This window comes from Sphaerodactylus townsendi, linkage group LG07, assembly GCF_021028975.2.
Source record: "Sphaerodactylus townsendi isolate TG3544 linkage group LG07, MPM_Stown_v2.3, whole genome shotgun sequence".
NCBI lineage: Eukaryota > Metazoa > Chordata > Lepidosauria > Squamata > Sphaerodactylidae > Sphaerodactylus > Sphaerodactylus townsendi.
Window position 1 is genome coordinate 57992722 of NC_059431.1, and position 20928 is coordinate 58013649.

The window sequence follows — 20928 nt, forward strand, 5'->3', positions numbered from 1 at the left end:
TAGTCAGAGTCTTTCCGCCCAATCCAGAACCCTTGGTGGCTGGGATTGGCACCGCTGCTATGCTGCCCTGCCACCTCTAGAGGGCTTTCTAGCTGCGCAGGGAGAGAGAATCCCCTCCCCCGCAAAAAACCCTGGGCCACCAGCAAGCCTTTCATAGCGCTCACACTGCCTCCCCAAGCCAATTTGTCCCCCACCTTTGGATTGAGCTGTTTACCATTCTATCAACTCTATACTTATTTTATAACAGGCAGAAAAACAAACTCTAGGACAAAACACTATCTGTTTAAAACACTTTAATATTTTATAAGTAAAGTAGAAGTCCTGGATTCTTTGGCATACTGTTGGCAGTATGAATATACTTCCAGTGGGAAATGAAGAAATTTGCAGTCCAGTATTCCACATTCTTATAAATTGAGTTACTGAATCCTTACCATTGCCTTATAAAAAATCTTTGTACTTCATTCAGCAATGCCAAAACCTTTCCATAAGAAAAATCAAAGAAGTCCACAGTTAGAGACCACAGTATGATAAACTGGGGAAACAAAGGCCCTACTTTATCTCCTAACACAATAAGCATTCTGTTCTGGTTTTTTTTTTCTATAATGCTTGAACTAAATTTGGTCCTTTATTAAAGAAATGGCTGTTTGGATTAAACTCATACCAAACTTCACTTCATTAGGTAAAAGGAATTTTAAAAGTCTTTATTATGACTACATGACATCACTAAATTTTAACATTATTAACTAAGAGTTCCATTCTCCTGAGTTTGCGTTTATTTTTTGGCATAGGTTTGTCATATAAACCATTTTTAAGAAGATGTTCTTTGCTGTGATGAATTTGGGCACCATGCTGAAGCTGGAAAGAGCACAAAGCTTGAAGAGGCCGTAGTATAGTCTGTAGAAGAAAAACAGAAAGAATATACTTATATAGAGGTCTCAGATAATATTTCCACTGGACTTTATTTCAGATTGTTGTTTCACAAAATTTATATCTAATTCTGAACCTACATACCTGGATTCCAGAATAGATTTCTTGAAAATTTTAATGCCACATTTTAATGTTATAAGCTTGTTGTAACCTGCCCAGAGCCCTTCGGAAATTGGGCAGGATATAAATCCAATAAATAAATAAAAATAAATAAATAAAATAAAGAAGTGCTTTATATAATTAACGTGTGAAACTTTCTGATGCAGTGATGGGAATTAGATTAGATGGACTTAAAAAGGTTAACAAATGACAGGTCTACAAATGAAAATTAACCATTATGGCTAAACAATACTTCCATGTTCAGAGGCAGTATACCTTTTAAATCTGCTAGTGGAAGGCTTTGGACTCTCTGGAGTACTGCGTTTACTAAGAATTAGATAGGCCATTGGTTTGATCCAGCAGGTCTCTTGTTATATGTGCTGACCACATCATATCATATGTCTAAAAAAGGTACCAGGGATTCTCAAGTAAACTTTGGATATTAGAAGAAAAGTGAAATAATTCCAATGAAACTGTTTTTAAAAAGTTACAGAACCCTATTCCAATCTCTGTTTTTTCATGCTCTGACTTTCCTGAATTAGTATGAGTCAAGAAGTGCAACTGACCAATCCCTACAGGTTACAGAAATGCAACAAACATCTACTTTGCTGGGGTTCTTATTTCAAGGCTAGCATGTAAGAGGGGAGTAGGAAATAGAGGGGGCAGCAACTACCATGAATCCCCTGAATCCCAAAGAAAGACAGACAACCTTGCTGGAATAAAATTGGCACAACTTTATTGGCTACAGCAGCCTTGGCACTGCATGGAGCAATGGACCTAGTTATCAGGTGACCATCCTTTCGGCCGATATACCACTCTGCTTAGCTGCAGCTCACCTACCTCACAGGGTTGTTGTGATGAGGAAAGGGAAAGGTGTTTGTAAGACTCTTTGAGTCTCCTATAGGAGAGAAAGAGAGGATATAAATCCAACTCTTCTTCTTGGCAAGAGGAAAGAACATGTGGTGATGGCAGGTTGATGGATTCCAGTTGGGCATCAGCTTCTATGTGGTCTCCCCTGCCACTTGGACTGAGGGCATCCGAACAGCCCCTGAGCTGGGCATGTTCCCAAAATCCCTTAAGGGGATCCCCAAGCTGAGGAAAATGGGCATGCAGGCTGATCGCCCCCCAATGAATCTGGCTCCATGCTCATACTAAAAAATCTGAGGCCAGCCAAGCCTAAGAAACATGGACTGTATATATAGTGACACAAGGCAATGAACTAATTGGTATCCATGCTCATACTGCCAAAACAGATGTGACAAAAGAAACAGCAACAATAAACAAACAGTAGCTCCAGACACAACACCAACAAACCAAATAGAGAAGGAGTCCTGGGTGGGAGGAAGCCATGAGGCAAAGTGAGCCTTTTGCAGGTAAGCCATGGCTTAACTCATGCTGGCTGGCCCTGAGAGCAAGCCTTGCATCATGAGGGCTCTGGACTGCTACCTGCCTACAGTCCTGCCCCAGGCAGCTCCTGATAGGCTGACCGGGCAGAAGCAGGTTGCCCAGCCTGAGGAAGAAGGGCAAATGGCCAGAACCAAGTTCAGCATAGCTTTGTGACGCCCTCCCACCTCCCTATTTGCCTTCCCAGCCAGCGTAAGCATCACCTATGCAGACCAGCAGGGCAAATGGTTTCGGCTAGCCTGTACCAGTGGCTGGTCAGCTCCCCCCACATCTGGATTGGACTGCCTGAATCCAATCTAATACTAGAGTTCTCATGTACAAGGTTATTTTGAGGCAGCTCCAAATTTCAGAGGGCTGCCTCTTATTTTCATAATTCTCATTTTTCTGTTTTTGATTTGCAGGAAGGCACCTGTTACACAAGTAGTGGTGCTCAGGAAAGTTTAGATGCAAAACATTTCTGGAGTTTCTTAATTGCCCTTATAATAGCTACACACACATTATTTTGAATGGATGATGGGGGGAGGGAGTAGGTTACATGTATCAGTCCATACCCTACCCCTTCCCCTGTGCATTCTCAACCTCCTGGAAAAAAAAGATGCATATAAACAGGATGTGTTTCCTGATTGCATAGAGTCTATGTACACAGAACTGCATTTCTGTATTAAGAAATGTAATCCTACTTCTATTGAATTATTTGTTGCATACCTTATTCTGCCTGACAACTATTTTTTCTATCTTGTCATCAACCTTGAGCCTCAATATAAAAGGGACGTTAAAAATAAATAAAACTGGACCAGTAGAACTCTTGAAAAGCATCATTCCTGATTCTGCAGACAATTGTACACAAGTTGGCTAAATGCAGATGTTTACCCTCACTAGCAGAATTGCAGTATGCTTCCTGCCCTCTACTTCAAGTAAATGGCAAATGGAAGTGACCACAATTTGTCCCACATTTTCCACTGCAGAATTTATTATCCTTCACTTTTCTAATGTATGAAAGTAATTTGAAGAGTGGGCTTGATACAACTTCTTGTTGTGTATGTATACACAACAATAGGGTTTTATCACCAAGTCCCATGGACTTAAGTTAAAATAGGGTTTTATCACCAAGTCCCATGGACTTAAGTTAAAATAGTCTTCAAGCAGTTTTCACAGAATCCTAAAGAATCTGCCTCATAATGAATTTTTGAAGTGTTAAAGATGACGCGGCATTTCAAGCATTAGTTGCAAAGGCAAAGTGTACCGAAGACATTTGCAAACCTTAGGCTGATTCCGCACGGGACCCTTTTACACCATTTTCACACTGTTTACACACTGTTGTTTTTGGCCCATGCAGAATCAGCCCTAGTAATGTCCTCCATCACAGACCAGTAGGATCCCCTGCCATGCAAAGGCTAATGTCTAATTGTTGTTTTTGACCTATTAACTCCAAAAGCTGTCATGTTCCAAATTCTTGTAATGACACTTGACAGTTCTAAGCTGATTAGTAGATTGAAATAACCTAATGGGTCACATTTGAAAGCTAGAGGAATGCTTTAAGTCAATGCAATGAGTTTACAAATACATTTTAATCTTCAAGCTTGCTTCAAGGGTTGCTTAGGTCATCTCAGCAGAGTAACTCATGCAGGAATTATTTCCATGTAGGACTATTAATTACTTGCTTGAAATTGGATTGGCAGTGCCTTTAAGACTTCAAAGTTCACCACTGATATCTTCTGACTGTAGACGAACCATTTAACCTGTTTATTAACCTATTTATGTATTACAGTTTCTAAGGAAGAAGGTAAATGCTTAATCAAACTCCAACAACCTTGTGTTGAATATGAAAAGTTACTACACTTAAGGAAAACCATTTGATATCGGGGGAAGGTACAGCTTCGGTCAGAAGATGAAATAATCAAGGGAATAAATTCAGTATACGGTATATTTCCATCTATTGGAACACAGCCAGCCATATTTTGAGTCTGTTAATCAGCACTTGCTGTGAAATATATATTCCACCAAGTTAACCTGAAGTACTTTGACTTAAGCCTATTTTGTCCCATTTAACTCAAATTACTATTTCAACAGGACAATATATCAGGCAAAACACACATACTTAGAAAAACGTTCTGACTGACTTCAGTGTGGTCTATAGATAGGTTTATAAATAGATTTCAAAATAGATTCAGGATCATAGACTAAATCCATGAGGTTAACATAGAGAAACATATTTAGTTTAAATTCTGAGATTTTTGCTGGGAAATGGTACCTAATGAAAGCCACATAACTTCCAAACAAGATTATTTAGAACCAAAATGCTAGATGTGTGTTTGATGCTCTCCCTGTACCTTATAACCCAGCCACCAGCCATTTACACTTCAATCTACTAGTATTACCTATATTATCTTCTGTATTATATATAATTGTATGTTTGTTAATGCAGAAGTAAAACATTTCCTTGATTGAAATATATACGGTTCTAAATAAAAAAATTCCTTGATTGAAATATATACAGTTTTAAATTTTATGTTTCTGATGGGTTCTTTTTGTTTGCATTTGACATTCCTATCCCAAATACTTAAGTATCTGCAATCAGCTGAATTGTTAAGCAATAAGATGCTATATTGAATTAAGACAAAATGTTCTTTTTTCTGTCTTAAGTCACTGCTAATTCTGTATTATATCTAAATTTGCCATCATTGTACTGATTTTTCAAAGAAACACAACATTGTTCACTATTTCACATTTATTGAGATCAATAGTAAATGCATTATTTTGAAATCACATATATTCCACATTTTTCCTAAGCTGCCTTAAGTGTTATCAATGCTACATAGATCAGATGGTGAACATTCAATCCGAATCACAGATGAAAAAATTATAGAATATGCAACAATAGACAGTTTGCAGTACATCTGGTTAATTATGATGTGGATGATATAACTAAAGTTGTACAAGACATCTTCGGGACCGTCTTACCCCATATGTCCCTGCATGGCCTCTACGTTCATCAGAGGCCAACTTGCTGGTGATCCCTAGCCCCTCGATGGTGCGGCTGGCCTCTACCCGGGCCAGGGCCTTTACAGCCCTGGCCCTTGCCTGGTGGAACACCTTACCACCAGCTATCTGGGCCCTGCGGGATCTTGGAGAGTTCTGCAGGGCCTGTAAGACCAAATTATTCCACCGGGCTTTTGGGGGGGGGGCTGGCCGCTGATGTGCGCCCCTTTCCCCTCCCCTTTACACTCTGGGCCCCTTAATACTTATGGGGGCCCTCCGCTCCCTTGTTCTGTTTTTTCCCAGGGTGGGTTTATGAAGTTTTATGCTGGACAACAAAGTAATTTTGTTAATTGCTGTTTTAAGTGGGTTTTAATGTAATTGTTTTATTGTGTTGTTAACCGCTCAGAGCCCTTCGGGGGAGAGGCGGTATACAAAATCAATTATAAATAAATAAATAAATTTATTCTTGCTTTGTAGTACTTTGATCCTTTAAAATAACATCTTAGATTTTCACTACTCACTGATTATCATGAAAGAACTATGATATAATTCAGTTATTTATGAAAGCAAACATAATTGGTTTCACAGCAAATCTCCAGCTCAACCCTTTGGTCTTACAGATAGAAAGAAACAAAACAGCCCTGATAGTACAGCTTTCTAAAACTCTAGTATATGGATAGATTGAGATGGGCCGTGATAAAGAAGAACTGAAAAGGCACTCTGTAGCTACGATTTAGGACAGTGCAAGAAATTAATTAGTACATTGCTCCTCCGGTCTGTTAGATATCTGAAGTGAACACACTGCAATTTGCAGTATTGGTCAAGGGCCAAATATTGTGTAACTATCTCCTTATTTAATAACTATCTCCTTATTTATTGGCCCTTGACCAATAAATACATAGTGAAACAGCACAGCTCTCACCATAAGATTCCATTAAAAAAAATTAAAGGACATAAAATTACTTACCTCTTTAATATCATTATTTTTTTCCATGATCGCAAGAGCATTAGCTGCACATTCAAGCGTGGACAGGCATGCATTTGTGGGCTGTGTACGAATAACATATTGACTTGAAAGGCTAGTTCTCAGTTGCACCTGAAAAACATCAGTGACTACAAGTTACAGAAATTAACTGTATTACAGTCTCAGTATTTGAAATACCTTAACAATATCTAACAAATTTTAAATTTTAACAAATTTAACAACATAATTCTCTTTCCCAAATACAAAAACAAAAACAAAGTTGGACAGCCCAATTCCAGGGGGGACGACAAATCCCCCTATGGAGCCGGTGTTCCCATTGAGTTCCCATTCTGCCAGCGCAAGGAGAAATGTTCCGGCAGTGGGGCAACTTATCTGAGTGGCCGGGTGCCATGTGATTCTGCAGCACTCATCCTGGAAGTGTCCTCCATTGCCCAGGCCCATCTTGGGGGGCAAGACCAACCTCAGCCAGCCTCCAGTGCATGGTGGAGATATGCCATGATTTTATGTTTTGATTAGCAATTCATTACACTCGAAGTTCCTTATCTTACATTTATCTGCTAGTAATGTTCTCAAATGATTTATACAGTAACTACTGGAGTTGTGATGTGGAGGCATGCAATGACAAACCATCTCTGAGTGTCTCTTACCTTGGAAACCTATGGGGTCATCACAAGTCAGCTGTGACTTCACACACACACACACACACACACAAATACTCACTTCAGAGAACTTACATAAAAGTGATGAGAGTGGGTGAGACTGATGTGTAATATACAAAACTACTGACTTTTAACCAGTCTCTTATACAACCTCAAGGGGAAGATCTTATGTTTTGATCACATTATTTTAAACAAAGATTAATCTAACAGGACAACATAGTTTCCCCATCCTTCTCACCAGAAGTCCTCCCCACTGTCATTGATGGGCAGAAAGGAATCAGTCATCCGTTGTCTCTGAACCATTGCTTTAGACCCTACCTGCATCCTATGCCATATCTGTTACATCATGGATTTGAGGGGAATATTTGGGCAATATGCATTTTGCCTTTAGAGGGTAGATTTTCTTGCAAGGGATTAATTTATTTAACAGCACAAAAAATGGCAAAGCAGCTTCATGTGAGAAAGCTACAGAAATCAATGCAAATCTACTTTCCAGCCTGAATTTTGATGTTTATGTTAAGGATAAAAGTCTGAATTCATATATATCGCTATCTATATATATTATGGATTTAATATTTACAGGCTTTATTTTCTACATTATTATATTGGGAAGAGCATACTGGCGGAAATATCTTCACATTTATTTGTGGCAAGCTTTAAAAGAAGGTCCCAAAAAGTGGTGGTGTATTAATTCACAGTTGCCCTTGGATCTTTATGTGGAAAAAAGTATAGAAAAAGCATCACAAACAGAAATTATCTGCCTCACTTTGCTTTCAACAATGGGTATTTATGTAGCTTGGCCAACACTGCTATATTCTTTACAAGTTCAGTTAGCAGAAGTATCAGCAAAAGATGAAGGAGCAGGGGGACCAGATGTTCACAGAGAGGCAACCAAAATGAAGAGGAGGGGAGAGGCTGTTGCCAACTATTTGCAAGCTTGTTCCAGAGATCTGAGAACCAAATATCTCTTAGAAATACACAATTTATTATTCTGCAAGAGGCAAGAGTAATAGGGTTAAAAGAATATCAGTAACTTCTTACAAACTTTTCCCCTACTCATAACCCAATGAAGCATTTGTGATAAAAAGTATCTTCCAACTGAAAGCCATTAAATATGTAAATAGATTTGGACTGATTTTGAATAAGTTGTCTTATAATTAAAGTATTTTCCTTTCTTTTGTCACAATTATGTTCAGAAGAGTTCAATGGAAAATATCTAAAAAGAGTTTATACTAAAACCAGAAAAACATGAACATATGATTTCAAAATGGAATACAGTTACAGGAAATCCAGCAAACCAAAAGCTGCCCTTCCCTACAGGGGGGTGAGGGGTAGTAGAGACAGAAATAATGCAGACAATATCAATATGGCTGAATTTAAAAAACAACAACAACAGCGCATGCTAAAACACCACTACCTTTTGAAATCTTCTAGGATTGTATGTATTGAGGGTACCCAGGAAAAAAATTTCTCTAGTTTTAATACTCTGGAGATGCTTTCTGCTTAACAAAGTTCTACCAGCTATCTTTTTGACAGAAAAAGAAAGCTTAAGAGAGCCTCACTACTGAAATTTACATTGAGAACATAAATAAGTTAGCCATTTCAAACATCTTGGCTTTAATTTAAAGTGACATTTTAAGAGCTCCATGTTTTCATATTCTACAGGGAACTGCTGCCATGCAAATGTCGGGAACAGATAGCTACAAAAAGTGAAATCAGTTTCACGAATCTTTCTGATCTTTTTAATATTCTCATGCTTGCATATGCGTATATAATCATACTTGCATTACATAGCATAAGCAATTGAAAGTGCTTATAGAAGTTAGGCAAAAAAATTCTTTTTCAGTTTTCCAACTCTATGAGTTCATTTTCAAGATGCCGCTCTGTCAAAAGTGCCATTTTAAGTGTCAGTAGAATGGCAGTTCTGTTAGCAGAAGCAAGATTTCTACAGACTCCTCCTGCAGACCCTCATTTTTCACTTTCCCCTTCTCGATAGCTCTTGATCTCATAAAGCCAAATTGGCAGCAGGCGGGGGTGGGGGGCTCACTGCCCTGCAGAGGATTGAAAAGATAAGAAAGTTCCATGCAATACCCTTTACTCCATGTTGGTATGTGGGATCAAATCTTTCAACAATTATTATGACAGATTTTCATTAAATTTTCATCTATGTTTAATCCATTTTCCTAAATGTTTGTTATCAATGCATTGTTATCAATGCAGAGAATATTAATCACATTATTAAATCTATTTCTTTATAAGAATCAACAGGCAGTATTATTTTCAGATTCTATGTACAGTAGAGGTACCGGTAATATTATCAATAAGCACATGAAGCCACAAGATACTTATTATTTTAGGAGACTTGCATGAAGGGCACATTATTCTGAGGTGTACAGCTGAAGCATATACCACAAAACAACCATAGTCCTAATGTGATGGTTGTTGCTGAACGAAGACTATCATAGTTAAGACTAGAAATGCCACTCTTGGAACGCAAATCTCAGAAGTTTGCAACGTTCAAAAGATGACCATTACATATTCCAAAGACCCCCATTTAGATTTTGTACCTGTGCTGAAGGTAGGGTTCCTTTCCCTTTTCAACTACATTAATATAGATAATTAATTTTTAAAAATTCCTTCAGAATATACAGGGTTGTATTTCTTATTGAAGACTTTGCTTTAATCATACTTTCATTTTCTACTCTGAGCTGGAAATGCTAGTGGAGAGAGGCAAAATAAAAACACTTGAATGTGAAATCTCTTTAACATTTCTCAGAAAATATTTTTATACTCTCCTTCAGCCAGCCATCTATAATCATGGGAGCAACAATAACACCTTGCAAAATTTTTGCAATGTTTACATGAAGATTATTCAAAGCACTTTGAACATTCAAAGAAGTAATACAAATGCTAATTGTTATTATTGTTGTTGCTGCTGTTTCATCTCTGTCCTAGAAATTCAGTATTGATGCATAATCTGTTCCATGATGACAATATCTTTGTATGCTATGTTCCTCTGAAGTGCAGTTACTGGAAAGGTATACATCATAGCTGCATGCTGCCCTCAGGGCCGGAGCAAAGGGGAGCTGCGCCCGGGGCACGTGTGCGCCCTGCATCCCCGCCACGCCCTCGCCACACCTCTGCACCAGTGAGTGCCCAGTGCGCCATGCACCCCCTCCCTCTTGGTGCTACGCCACTGGCTCCCCTAGGTTTAAATATGCAATACCCTGGACCTTATCCCTTTTCTAAAAACACTTATTCCATGACAGAACCATCATGTGTATAAATAGGCTCCCAAGAATTGCTAAATGATTCAGGTTAAGTATATTTTGTAGGGCATTAAATGACCTCATTTTAAAAGACATCTATATATTTCCAATGGCTCTAAACGTCAATTGGTGGGCAAACTGTGTATAATCTGATGCTGCTATGCCACCATGTCTACCCTTGTGATACAAATTGGATTACTATCTTGCTATCTATTTTTGTACTGTATTTATTAATTTATTAATTTAAACTGTTTTTATGTTTGTAATTGGATTTTGTATAATTAAATTTTCATATATTTACACCGCCCAGAGCCCTATAGAGGTGGGCGGTATAAGAAATCCAATAAAAAAAAATACATAAATATTTATATAAAAGCACATTATTGAAAGCAAGTATACCAAATAGATGATGTATTCATGAAATGCATAATTAATAGCTAGAAAAAAGAATTTAAATGTTTCACGTTTTCTTTCATGCAACAGAAAAGTGGAAGGCAAGCTATTGGAAAGGCTCCTCATATTCTCTTCTTGCTCTGCAAATATATATATTTCCAGAAATGAATGTCAGGCAACAGATCAATATTTTATCAAGTGCTATTCTTTTAATAATTAATGGACAAGGGAAGTACTGCAAGGAAATGCAGGCATTGAGCAGAATAAGGATCTCAGGGTCATGCAATGAAGAAAGAAAATGTAATTATGCATATTGCCACAGCTAGTTAACTTTAATTAACTGTAGATATCAGAAATGTTGACAGGAAAAGGCAATATCTGAGCTCAGATGCTCTTTAGAGTCTAATTACCTACACCTCCATTTCTTAAAATTATTATTTTATAGTACTGAATAGATGTTTAAGTATGAAAGAGCAAGTGTGTAGGCAACACTTTCATAGCAACTTATCTATAATAAGATGGGTTAAACAGAAATCTCAGCTTATGAATGAAACTTAACTGGAAAGGATAAGAAGTGCTTAAAGATTGAAAATTGCCAAATTGCCAAATTTTGGGTGGTGGGAGGTAGAATTTATTTGTTATCACTAAGATAAATGGGAAGAATTGGCTGAAATCAATACAAGGAATTTTGGTGAACATGCATATGAATGAAGACAGACTATCATGACACGTGGACAAATTACAAAAAAACTGATGAAGTACTACCAGCATTGACCATGCATTGTAGCCTATTTGTACAACTTCATTTAAAAACTAATACTGCATGTTTTTTACTAAATGCTTGTATCATACACATCTTTGTGCCGTTTTAAAAAGCTTAGTTATTCTAATTAAAAAATACTGAATATAGCTTCTAAAGTATAGTACCATGGGGGACATCACCACAGTAGTGGAGAAATTTGATTTCCATACTTTAAGTTCTCCCCCTGTCTCAACAGGATGACAAACCAACATATTTTCAGACAGCTGCTAAAACCACAGGCGTCAAGGCTAGAATTAACCCACCCATGCTTTGCTGACATTAATGGAGTCTCTAAAACACAAAAAGAGTCTTTACTTTTTCTCCTGAATTGCTTTTACTTCTCATTTTAGTGTCATAGTCATTTACAATATACCTCCATTATTTACTGAATAGGTGGAATTGTTGTTCTAAAAAAGGTCACAAAGTAAATTTAAAAAGGCATCAGACACAAAAATGACTGAAATAAATGATAAGTATACTCAGGTACACTAAGTATACTCAAGGGAATATGCCAATTCCTGTTGTTGGAAGAAAGGGACTGTACGCTGTTTCCTGCCTCATCCTGCAGAGGGGGGTTTTCACTAGCGAGCTAGTGGCTAGATAGGGACTTAGGAATTTGTCACCTTTACTCTATCATGCTGAGTCTATCCCTTTGATGTAGACTGATATTCTTAGGGACTTCCTCCCTTGCTTCCGCCTTCTTCTCGGACCCTCTCCATTACTCTACTTTCACCATGCCTAGGGAGAGGATGTGTCTCCTACGCATCCGCCTCCATCCAGCTAGATTAGACTAGATAGTGAACCTATCTCTACACCTTTCTATCCAGAATGGAGTTCACTAATAAATACTCCTTTTATTAGACTAGAAACTACAAATGACTCTGACTTTCTTTTGTGTCTGAAGTTCTCTCTAGCAAGCTCAACCACGTGTTTGTACCCAGGTAAGCTTCCCTGTGTTTTAGCCTCTGTGCACTCTGCTACTTTTCAAGGGATACACACGCACCAGGTGTGGTTCCTCCAACAGGTTAATGGGCCCCAGCATTTAAAGAGGTTAATTTTTGCCTCAGCTGTTTTTGGGCACTAACCGTGTTTTTGCTTTTAAGTTTTGAGTGTATGCACATGCTAACGGGAGCACCTTTGAGAAAGCACATTTTGAAGTTTTGGAGCTTTTGAATGAGAGAGGAACTTGACACTAAGTAGTTAACTTTTGTTTGTTTTTCCCCGGAACTCTGAAGAGGGGTTTGCCGGAGGGCTTTTTGCATCACTGCTTTTTGCATCACCTTCTTTGGATCACAATGGCAAGTTACAACGGAAAGTATTCTCTTTTGATTTTGACACGGGACAATTATTTGGAATGGAGAGATCGCATTACATTAGCACTGGACGCAGAAGATTATCTGGAGGTCTCTAAGCAGGATCAACCCCCAGAAGGGAACTCTGATCAAACCCGAGCCGCGTTACAGAAATGGATCCGGATTGACGCAAGGGCGAGACACCTGATCTCCTTGTCTGTGAGTAATACCGCGTTATCACATATTCGTCATTTAAAAACTGCCAAGGCCATGCTGAAAAAAATACAAGACCTATTTGGCGACAGCCCCTGGGCTTCTGTCCATACCTTACGAGCAGGTCTCTATAGTCTACGGTATAGAGAAGGGGAGGATTTCCTCACCCATCTGACAAAAGTTGAAGACCTTTTTACTAAATTAGCAAACGCGAAAGAACCCCTAACTGAGAGTGCTAAAACGTCTGCCTTATTTCTAACAATGCCATCTTCATTTAAATCGATTATATCTGAGTTGGAACGTGATAAGACCATGACATTTGATCAAGCTGCATCTAGATTATCCTCTGAGATCAGCTTAAGTCGCACATTAGAACTTCAGGAAAGCCAGTCAGCAAGAGAAAACTTTGCTTTCTTGACCAGCCCGAAACAAAGGGTAATTAACCACTCGAGGCAGTCAAATTTCCATGAGGTTACCAGGGCAACGCAGCCAGAAGGACGTGGTCACATGTCTGTAACCAGAGATCAGTCCTTTGGAATGCGAAATTCGGGAACAAATGGCAAGAGACAATCACAAGGAAGTGTGACTTGGTCTAATACCAGAGGCTCTAACAAAGCCAACGTACGCCCCAAGTGTTATCGGTGTCACCAAGAAGGACATCTAGTGGACGAATGTCCAAATAACACCCAACGAAAATATTCTCCACCAAATGAGACGAAGTTTAAAGACAGGACAGGTCGTAACTATTTTTTAAAACCACCAAAAGAGGGCATCCGCGAAATTATTCTTGATAGTGGAGCAACCCAAAGTATTTTTAATGATTTAAACTATTTCACAAATCTTCATGTGACTCCTCAGCAACATATTTTTATGGCGAATGGGTCTAGTTTAATAGCTAAACAAAAAGGCACTGTGCTTATTGAGTGCAAGCTACCTGATAATTCAATCAGAAAATTTACTCTAGAGAATGTGCTGTATGTACCAAATATGGATACATCTCTGATAGCAATCTCTGATCTAGAAAGACGAGGCTATGCCATCACATTTCAAAAAGGAACATGCCGAGTTACCAAAGATCACAAATTATGCATGACTGCTTATAATATTGAAGGAGTGTATGCTGTGCAACACTGTACAGGAAACAATGACTATTTTGATGAATCTGAGAACAATGATTTTTATTATGACTCTGATTTTAAAGTCCATGAGGTGAATTTTGCTAAGTCATGTAAACCAGACAACAGAGAGAGCTCATTTATTCAGCAAAGCCATGCAGCTGAAAAAGTGTTTTGGAATAAGGATTTTAAGAAACAATGCTTTAATAACAAGAATGATGGACTGTGTTTGAAGGATTATAATACTAGAGAACTGTGTGACATGAATGAACAAAATGGATTTTGCAATGTTTGTGAATTCAGTGACTGTGACAATGATGATTTTGAATCCAGAGAGATGAATGATGATGATGAATGGGATTTTGAAAATGAGGACTGTAATTCTGAGAAGTGTGAAGATGATTTGGAATCAGAGACTGAATTTGATTATGCAAGTGATTACCAGTTCATGCCTTCAGAGGGGGGGGCACACCATGACCAGACCCTGCCCTGTGATGATTGCCAGAAAGATGACAGCATAGAACCAGATGATCCAGATGAAATACCTGACCAGGATGCTGACCCAATGCTGACAAGTGCAGCAACAGAGGGGGATGCAATTCCAAGAATTGAGGTGAGACGACCAGAACACCCGAAAAAGGAAATGCTTCCATTGAAGCAGTCCTACCTTGCAAGAACGACTGTAAATGAACCAGACCAATGGAAAGACCCTGATGAAACTTTTGATTCAACTGTCAACTTCACCACTATAAGAATTTTGCTCAGCATCGCAGCTAGCAAGCAGATGAAAATTCAACAGATAAAGATCAAATCCACATTTTTGAACAACGTGCTACTTCAAGCAGACTTTCAACAAAGTAAGGCTGACCCATGCCTTTATGTCAAGAACAGAAATGGAAAATGGACTTATATTTTTGCTTTTAATAAAGAACTACTTTTAGCCTATGATGACCAAGATGACTACAAAGAATTACTACAATATCTGAACCAACAACTTGAAATCATACAACTAGGAAAATTTGCTAACTACCTAGGAATCCAAATTGAAAGAGAGAAAGACGGGAGCTTTCTTCTGAATCAACAACAAAAGATCACAGACCTAATCAACTTACTGAATCTACAAGTAGCGTACTCAGCTCCCATTCCTATGCAAACGAGTTACATAAAGGAAGATAATTTCACCAAACAACTCTCTGACAACACCAAGTACAAAGAAGCTGTAAAAAAACTTCTGAGCATCAGTACTCAAACCCGACCAGATATAAGTACAGCAGTCGAATTACTAAGCAGAAAGATTGCTTCACCAACAGTAAAAGACTGGAATGCACTACAAAGAGTGACTAGATATTTGAAAGGAAGTACAGAACTTAAACTGAAACTACCAGCTACCAAAGATGCTACACTAATAGCTTATGTTGATGCAGACTGGGCTGGAGACTTAACTGACAGAGCGTCTACCAATGGTCAGATCATTTTCTTTGGAAATGGTCCTATTAGTTGGTCAAGTACCAAACAAGAAATAACAGCAGCATCTACCACAGAAGCAGAATATGTATCAGCTGCTCACGCTTGTCACGAACTAAAATGGATATGTCAACTACTAAAAGACTTAGGCAAGGAACCATCACTTCCTATACCAGTGTATGAAGACAACCAAAGCTGCATCAAACTATCCAAACAAGAAGATGTGAAGAAACGAACCAAGCACATTGATCCAAAGTACCACATAGTGAGACATCTGCAAAAGGATGGCGTCATTCAACTGATCTACTGCCACACCAGCGAGATGCTTGCAGATCTCTTCACTAAGCCCCTACCGAAACCAGCTTTTGAGAAGCTTAGAAGCAAGATAAGCCTGACTACCTGAGTCAAGAAACATCGAGAGGGGGTGTTGGAAGAAAGGGACTGTACGCTGTTTCCTGCCTCATCCTGCAGAAATAGATACAACCCCGGGCCATCAATTGATCCTACATTATTTCCTATGTGTTCTAGTTTGTGGGCCCAATACAGCTATGAAGGTTCTATCTACTCTAAGCAAAAGCAATATTTGTATCAATGATGAATTACTCCATAATTAATATGAAAATTTGATCTTCACTAGCATCTCAATAAAACAATGAATTATGGTGGGGTTGGAGCATTTTTTGGTGTGGCATATCCAAATGAACACTTCAAGACACCATGCTGGTGATGCTTGGAGACACCCAACATTCCGTTATATATCATTGTTGCTAGATGCTAGAGTGTCATCCATCAGTGCAATGATGTCACTTCCCCTCTAAAATAGTGAGTCCCTGTCTTCCTCATCCCACTGGTTGCCATGCCATGCCTGACAACCCTAAACTACTCTATAATTTGCTAAATTGTCCAAATAATTTCTATAGCCTTTCCCTCACTCTTCAGACCCGTGCTACAATGTTCTCCACATCTTGTGGAGAACAGTCCAGGATGCAAGTGTATGCCGTTTATACAATAATATTTCTAAAAATATTAATCATATAGAATATATACACTTGTCCAAATGACATGACTGAAAAAGTGGAACCCTCTTCACAGGCCACAATATAAGACAAAGTTAAGCTGTTCTTTGGACCTACTTCCACTCTTAAACATTAGCACTACAGGATCAACAGGGCTCAGGATTCTTGAAATGTATCATTTCACACCATGAAATGCCTTGATCAGGATAAAAACAATGGAAAGGCTAACAAAAATGGGAAAGAATGTAAACATCATGCCCCATCAAATAAATTACTGTTTTTCAAGCGACAGTGCCGGGATAAGGGGAAAAAAGGCAACCAGCCACAGTCTGAGGAAGAGGAGTGCTTTTTTGTAATGTTGATAAAACTGGGGAAAACCATCACAAAATGGTTATTAGAGGAGTTGGGGGCAAGTCACAATATGAAAGGCGGTTTCAAGACAAGTGCTGTTCTATGATTTATCACGCCGTTATTCTCGCAACGTCTGATGCCCCTTGACCTTCGGGCAGTGATGACCCAGAGACAATCATAGGTGGTGCTCAGAGCTTGGAATGGGTCTATGTGGCTAGCCAAGAGGACAAGGTTCCTTCTCCGGTCAGCCCAGTGGCATGGGCGGGGGGAAGGGCACCCAGGGCAAAGAGCAGCCTGCGCTTGAAAGCAGCCCGGCTTTGGCCACCAGCTGAACTAGCGTAAGTGGGGCATTGCAGTGTCCTTCCCCATGAGGCCTCGCCCCACTAATTTAAATCGCCCAGCTGCTGCAAGAGGTGAAAGCAGCCTGGTCTCACTATAAGCCGCTCTGGGTCAAGGGGCCTGGTTGGTGGGCAGGATAGAAATCCAGCTACAGCCTTCTGCTGACCTTGCCCATAAGCGCCAGCCTGCCGCGGATAGCCAGGGGAAGGGGAAAGATGAAGGGTTAAAAATCATGACCTCCAATGGCACTTCAGGCGAAATTCCACGCCTTTGTGGTAGCTAATGCGATCTGTCAGCCACCGCCTTCCTCAACTTCCCCTAATTGGTGGATGTTGTGGAAGAAGGGTTCATTGGTTGCATAGTTGGTATGTTTTTGTCACAACTCTTGGGTGGGCAGTGTTAGCACAAGACCAGATCGATTGAGAGGAAGGCAATGTCTGTGTGCCTGTCTCCTCCCACTTTGAAGATCCCCTTTAAGAGATCTTGGGCTGTGATCTGGTGTCACTCCTAAGTGGTAGGGACACCATATAGTAGGTTGCATCCATGATAAAAGGAAAAGGTAGTCCGCAGTGGAAGCACTGGGTCATTACTGACCCTTGGGGTGACATCACATCACAACCACGGTCTTGCTTGTGCAGCTTATATGTTAAATTGTCCCAGAGAATTGATCATTGTACAGATATAGAAATGTGATACTTCACTTTTCTAGAGTAAAACATTTTGTTTCTTGAACATGAAAGCTAATACCATTAGATTTGTTGTTCATTGTCTAGATTGAAAATTCTTTCTCTACCAGGCACGTTTGCAGGGTGGTCGTCACGGTTCTCCCTAATATTCAAGACTTACATCCAGCAGCTGGGACGCACAATCTTGGAAATATTTGAAAACCTGAGTCAATATTGTGTTGCCTTCTTGAAACCGAACAGAATTCCATCTAGATTTCGAACTGTCAATGGCTGGCCAGCAAGTAATAAGGCATCGTATAGTGAACACTTTTACTTGATAGGTGTTAGAAACTCACAGCTTTACTTCTTGATACAAGTTAGGCAAAGAAACTCACAGAAGCTCAACGTTCTGGTACAGCCAGAACTACCTTCAAACTAAACTCAAGAACAATGGCAAAGACCATTACTAAAGTAAGTCCAACAAGTTCAGCAACACAAGGTGAGTACAGTTCGCCGCGCAAGTCCACAAGTGAGTTGTAATCCAAAGTCGTAGCGTCTACCATTGCTGTTCAGAGCAGGGCAGTCATCAACGTGAACTGTTGTAGTCTGCAAAGGCATGAAGCAGCAACCAGCCCTGTTTATCCATGTGGGAATACTTGCCATGCTTTAGGGAGCCGAGTCTGTGAGCACTCACATCTTGCTTTAGGGTGCCAAGTCTGTGAGCACTCACATTTTGGCGAAGCTGTAAATTGGCTGGATTGTCGCCTGTCAGGTCCTGCCGCAGCCGTTAAGCGTTTCTGCTCTAGCAGGTAACCAGGGAGGACTACAAGTTTTCTGGGGCTTCAGGTGAGCTGACTGTTCTAAAGTTTCACAGCCGCCCTGGTTTCTCTAAGGTCAGTTGAGGCCGGTTTGGTCAAAGACTCATCCTCCAATGAGTTTACTGCTGTCAGGCCTGGCCTGGGGTCTCAATCTCTTGTTGGAGTCAAAAGACAGGCATAACAGGCCATCATCCTCACCGTTTGGGGACGGTGAATTTCCGATGAACTCAGGTTAAGAGAGCTTTCGACTGCAGTACTGCAGCACAGGGATGCATCCCAATATTTGCCACCCTGTGCATTTCACCCCAGCAGGTATTAAGGTTGACATTGGCTGACAAGCGGGTTATCTGGATAATAATAAATCCATCCTGCCCAGTTCAATGGTAGTTAATAGTACGTAGTGACAATTCGTGTCAGGCATTTCCGTTATTGCCTCCCTTTGCTGCCTCCAACAACCTCTTGTTCCAGGTTCGCAAACGCCAAGCAAAGCGCAATCACTGGTACCGTGCTACAAGTTACCTAAGGCGTTCTAGTGTTAATGGAATTGTAAAATTTCAACGTAGTAATTAAATGATTGAGCATGCTGTTGATGGGAAGCAAAGAAATACACAAAGTTGCAACATCAAATTACAGGTTAACAGTATAATCCTTAACCATTGCACCCTTTTAAAACTACTGAAGTCGATGGACTTGGAAATGTGTAGCTCCGTTTAGGATTGCATTGTAAATGATCTTAGGTGTTATGAATGGAGAGGGCCAAATTAAATATATGACTTCTATTCAGCAGTATCTGCTCATTTAGTGGAATTTATAGTCTGGCTTTCAAACATATACCTGTTTCAACGTTCATCTTATCAGGAATATAATTTGCTATAGTTCCACAACTTTTTGTGTGGCAACTGTTCTATTAATATTTAAATCACTTCTTGTAATAAAAACCTGCTAAAATAACTTTAGAAGCAAATAAATGCTGACACCAAAAGAGAACTGATTCTAAGGGAATAAAAAATTAGCAAATCTCTAGAGAAAAATAAGAAATATTACATACTCTTGAGAAGAAGCAAAACATGGATTGTGCTTTACTTCTGTATTATATAGTTCACTCTCAAAGAGTTAGACATTTTGATTATAAGAAAATAGTGTAATAATATAACCTTTGTATTAATGGCAATAAAACATGGAAGATGCTCTTTAAACCTATGTTAGGCTGATCTTTTTGGCTATAAAAAATCTGCAGTTCAGGCACCAATAACTTTTATGGATAGTAGCAGCATAATGTTACAGTTCTTTTGATACATCAATTTTATAAAAAGGAACATTATTGTGAACTTTTCAGACAATGATTTCTCTTTTTCAATTGTTTACCATAACTCCTAGGAATGGATAAAGCAAGAGAGATAAGGCTCTTATCATCATGTCTAAAGCAAAGTTTTACCCAGTATTTGAAAGTTATACTCCAGGCTCAAGGAGGTCTTGACCTGCCTCCAAACAGAGAGTGGTTATGGTGCATTAGAACCTGGAGTGCTCAAAGCCTTGCACCAATCTGACTATTGAGAGTGCCCCAGATGCAGACAGAAATGCTTTATGCACACCAGAGTCTGAAACTGCCCCAATGAAGTCTATAGATGCAGTGTGGGGGAGGGGGGGTCACAAAGATGCAGTGGGGGTCACAACCAATTTATCTTAAAAGCGGCAAGGCTCCTTTAGTACCGACTAAAAGCAAGCGGTCTCTTTAGTAATGACTATCTCGGCACGGCCATTATCCTCCTGGGGATCCCCCACCAGCAACCAATCATCTAGATACAGGAAGATATTGCATACCTGAGTAGCTAGAAGGACCACTACTACAACCATGCATTTAGTGAATACCTTTGGTGCTGTCACAAGGCTTGCGCGTTAACTGCGGTATTCATAAAATTTGTCACCACACTCAGAATCTTACAGGTATTGGCTGCTGGGATGTACAGAGATGCGGAAAATATGCAACTTGCAAGTCAATGATTGCAAAACCATGTTAGAAAAGTCAGTAGTTGTTTTGTCTCATTGAGAGTAAAATCTTCTTAATTGAAAGGTAACTGTTGAAAAAAGGAGGGTGAGAGTCAACTGAAGGTCAGTAAAAATGACTTACTTGTTTGGAA

The 20928-nt window shown here is 39.5% G+C and overlaps 1 protein-coding gene across 3 annotated transcripts in view; it reads right to left on the reverse strand.

The window, feature by feature from the left end:
• Positions 1 to 278: 278 nt before the first annotated feature.
• DTWD2 (DTW domain containing 2) overlaps positions 279 to 20928 on the reverse strand; it is an 82938-nt gene continuing 62288 nt past the window's right edge. For all 3 annotated transcript variants that reach the window (XM_048503692.1, XM_048503691.1, XM_048503690.1), the window contains exons 6-7: positions 6377 to 6505; positions 279 to 894 (exon numbers count right to left, since the gene is read on the reverse strand). In XM_048503692.1, the coding sequence (XP_048359649.1) occupies positions 724 to 894; positions 6377 to 6505 (300 nt within the window). In that variant the 3' untranslated portion in view covers positions 279 to 723. The remainder of the gene's footprint in view (positions 895 to 6376; positions 6506 to 20928) is intronic.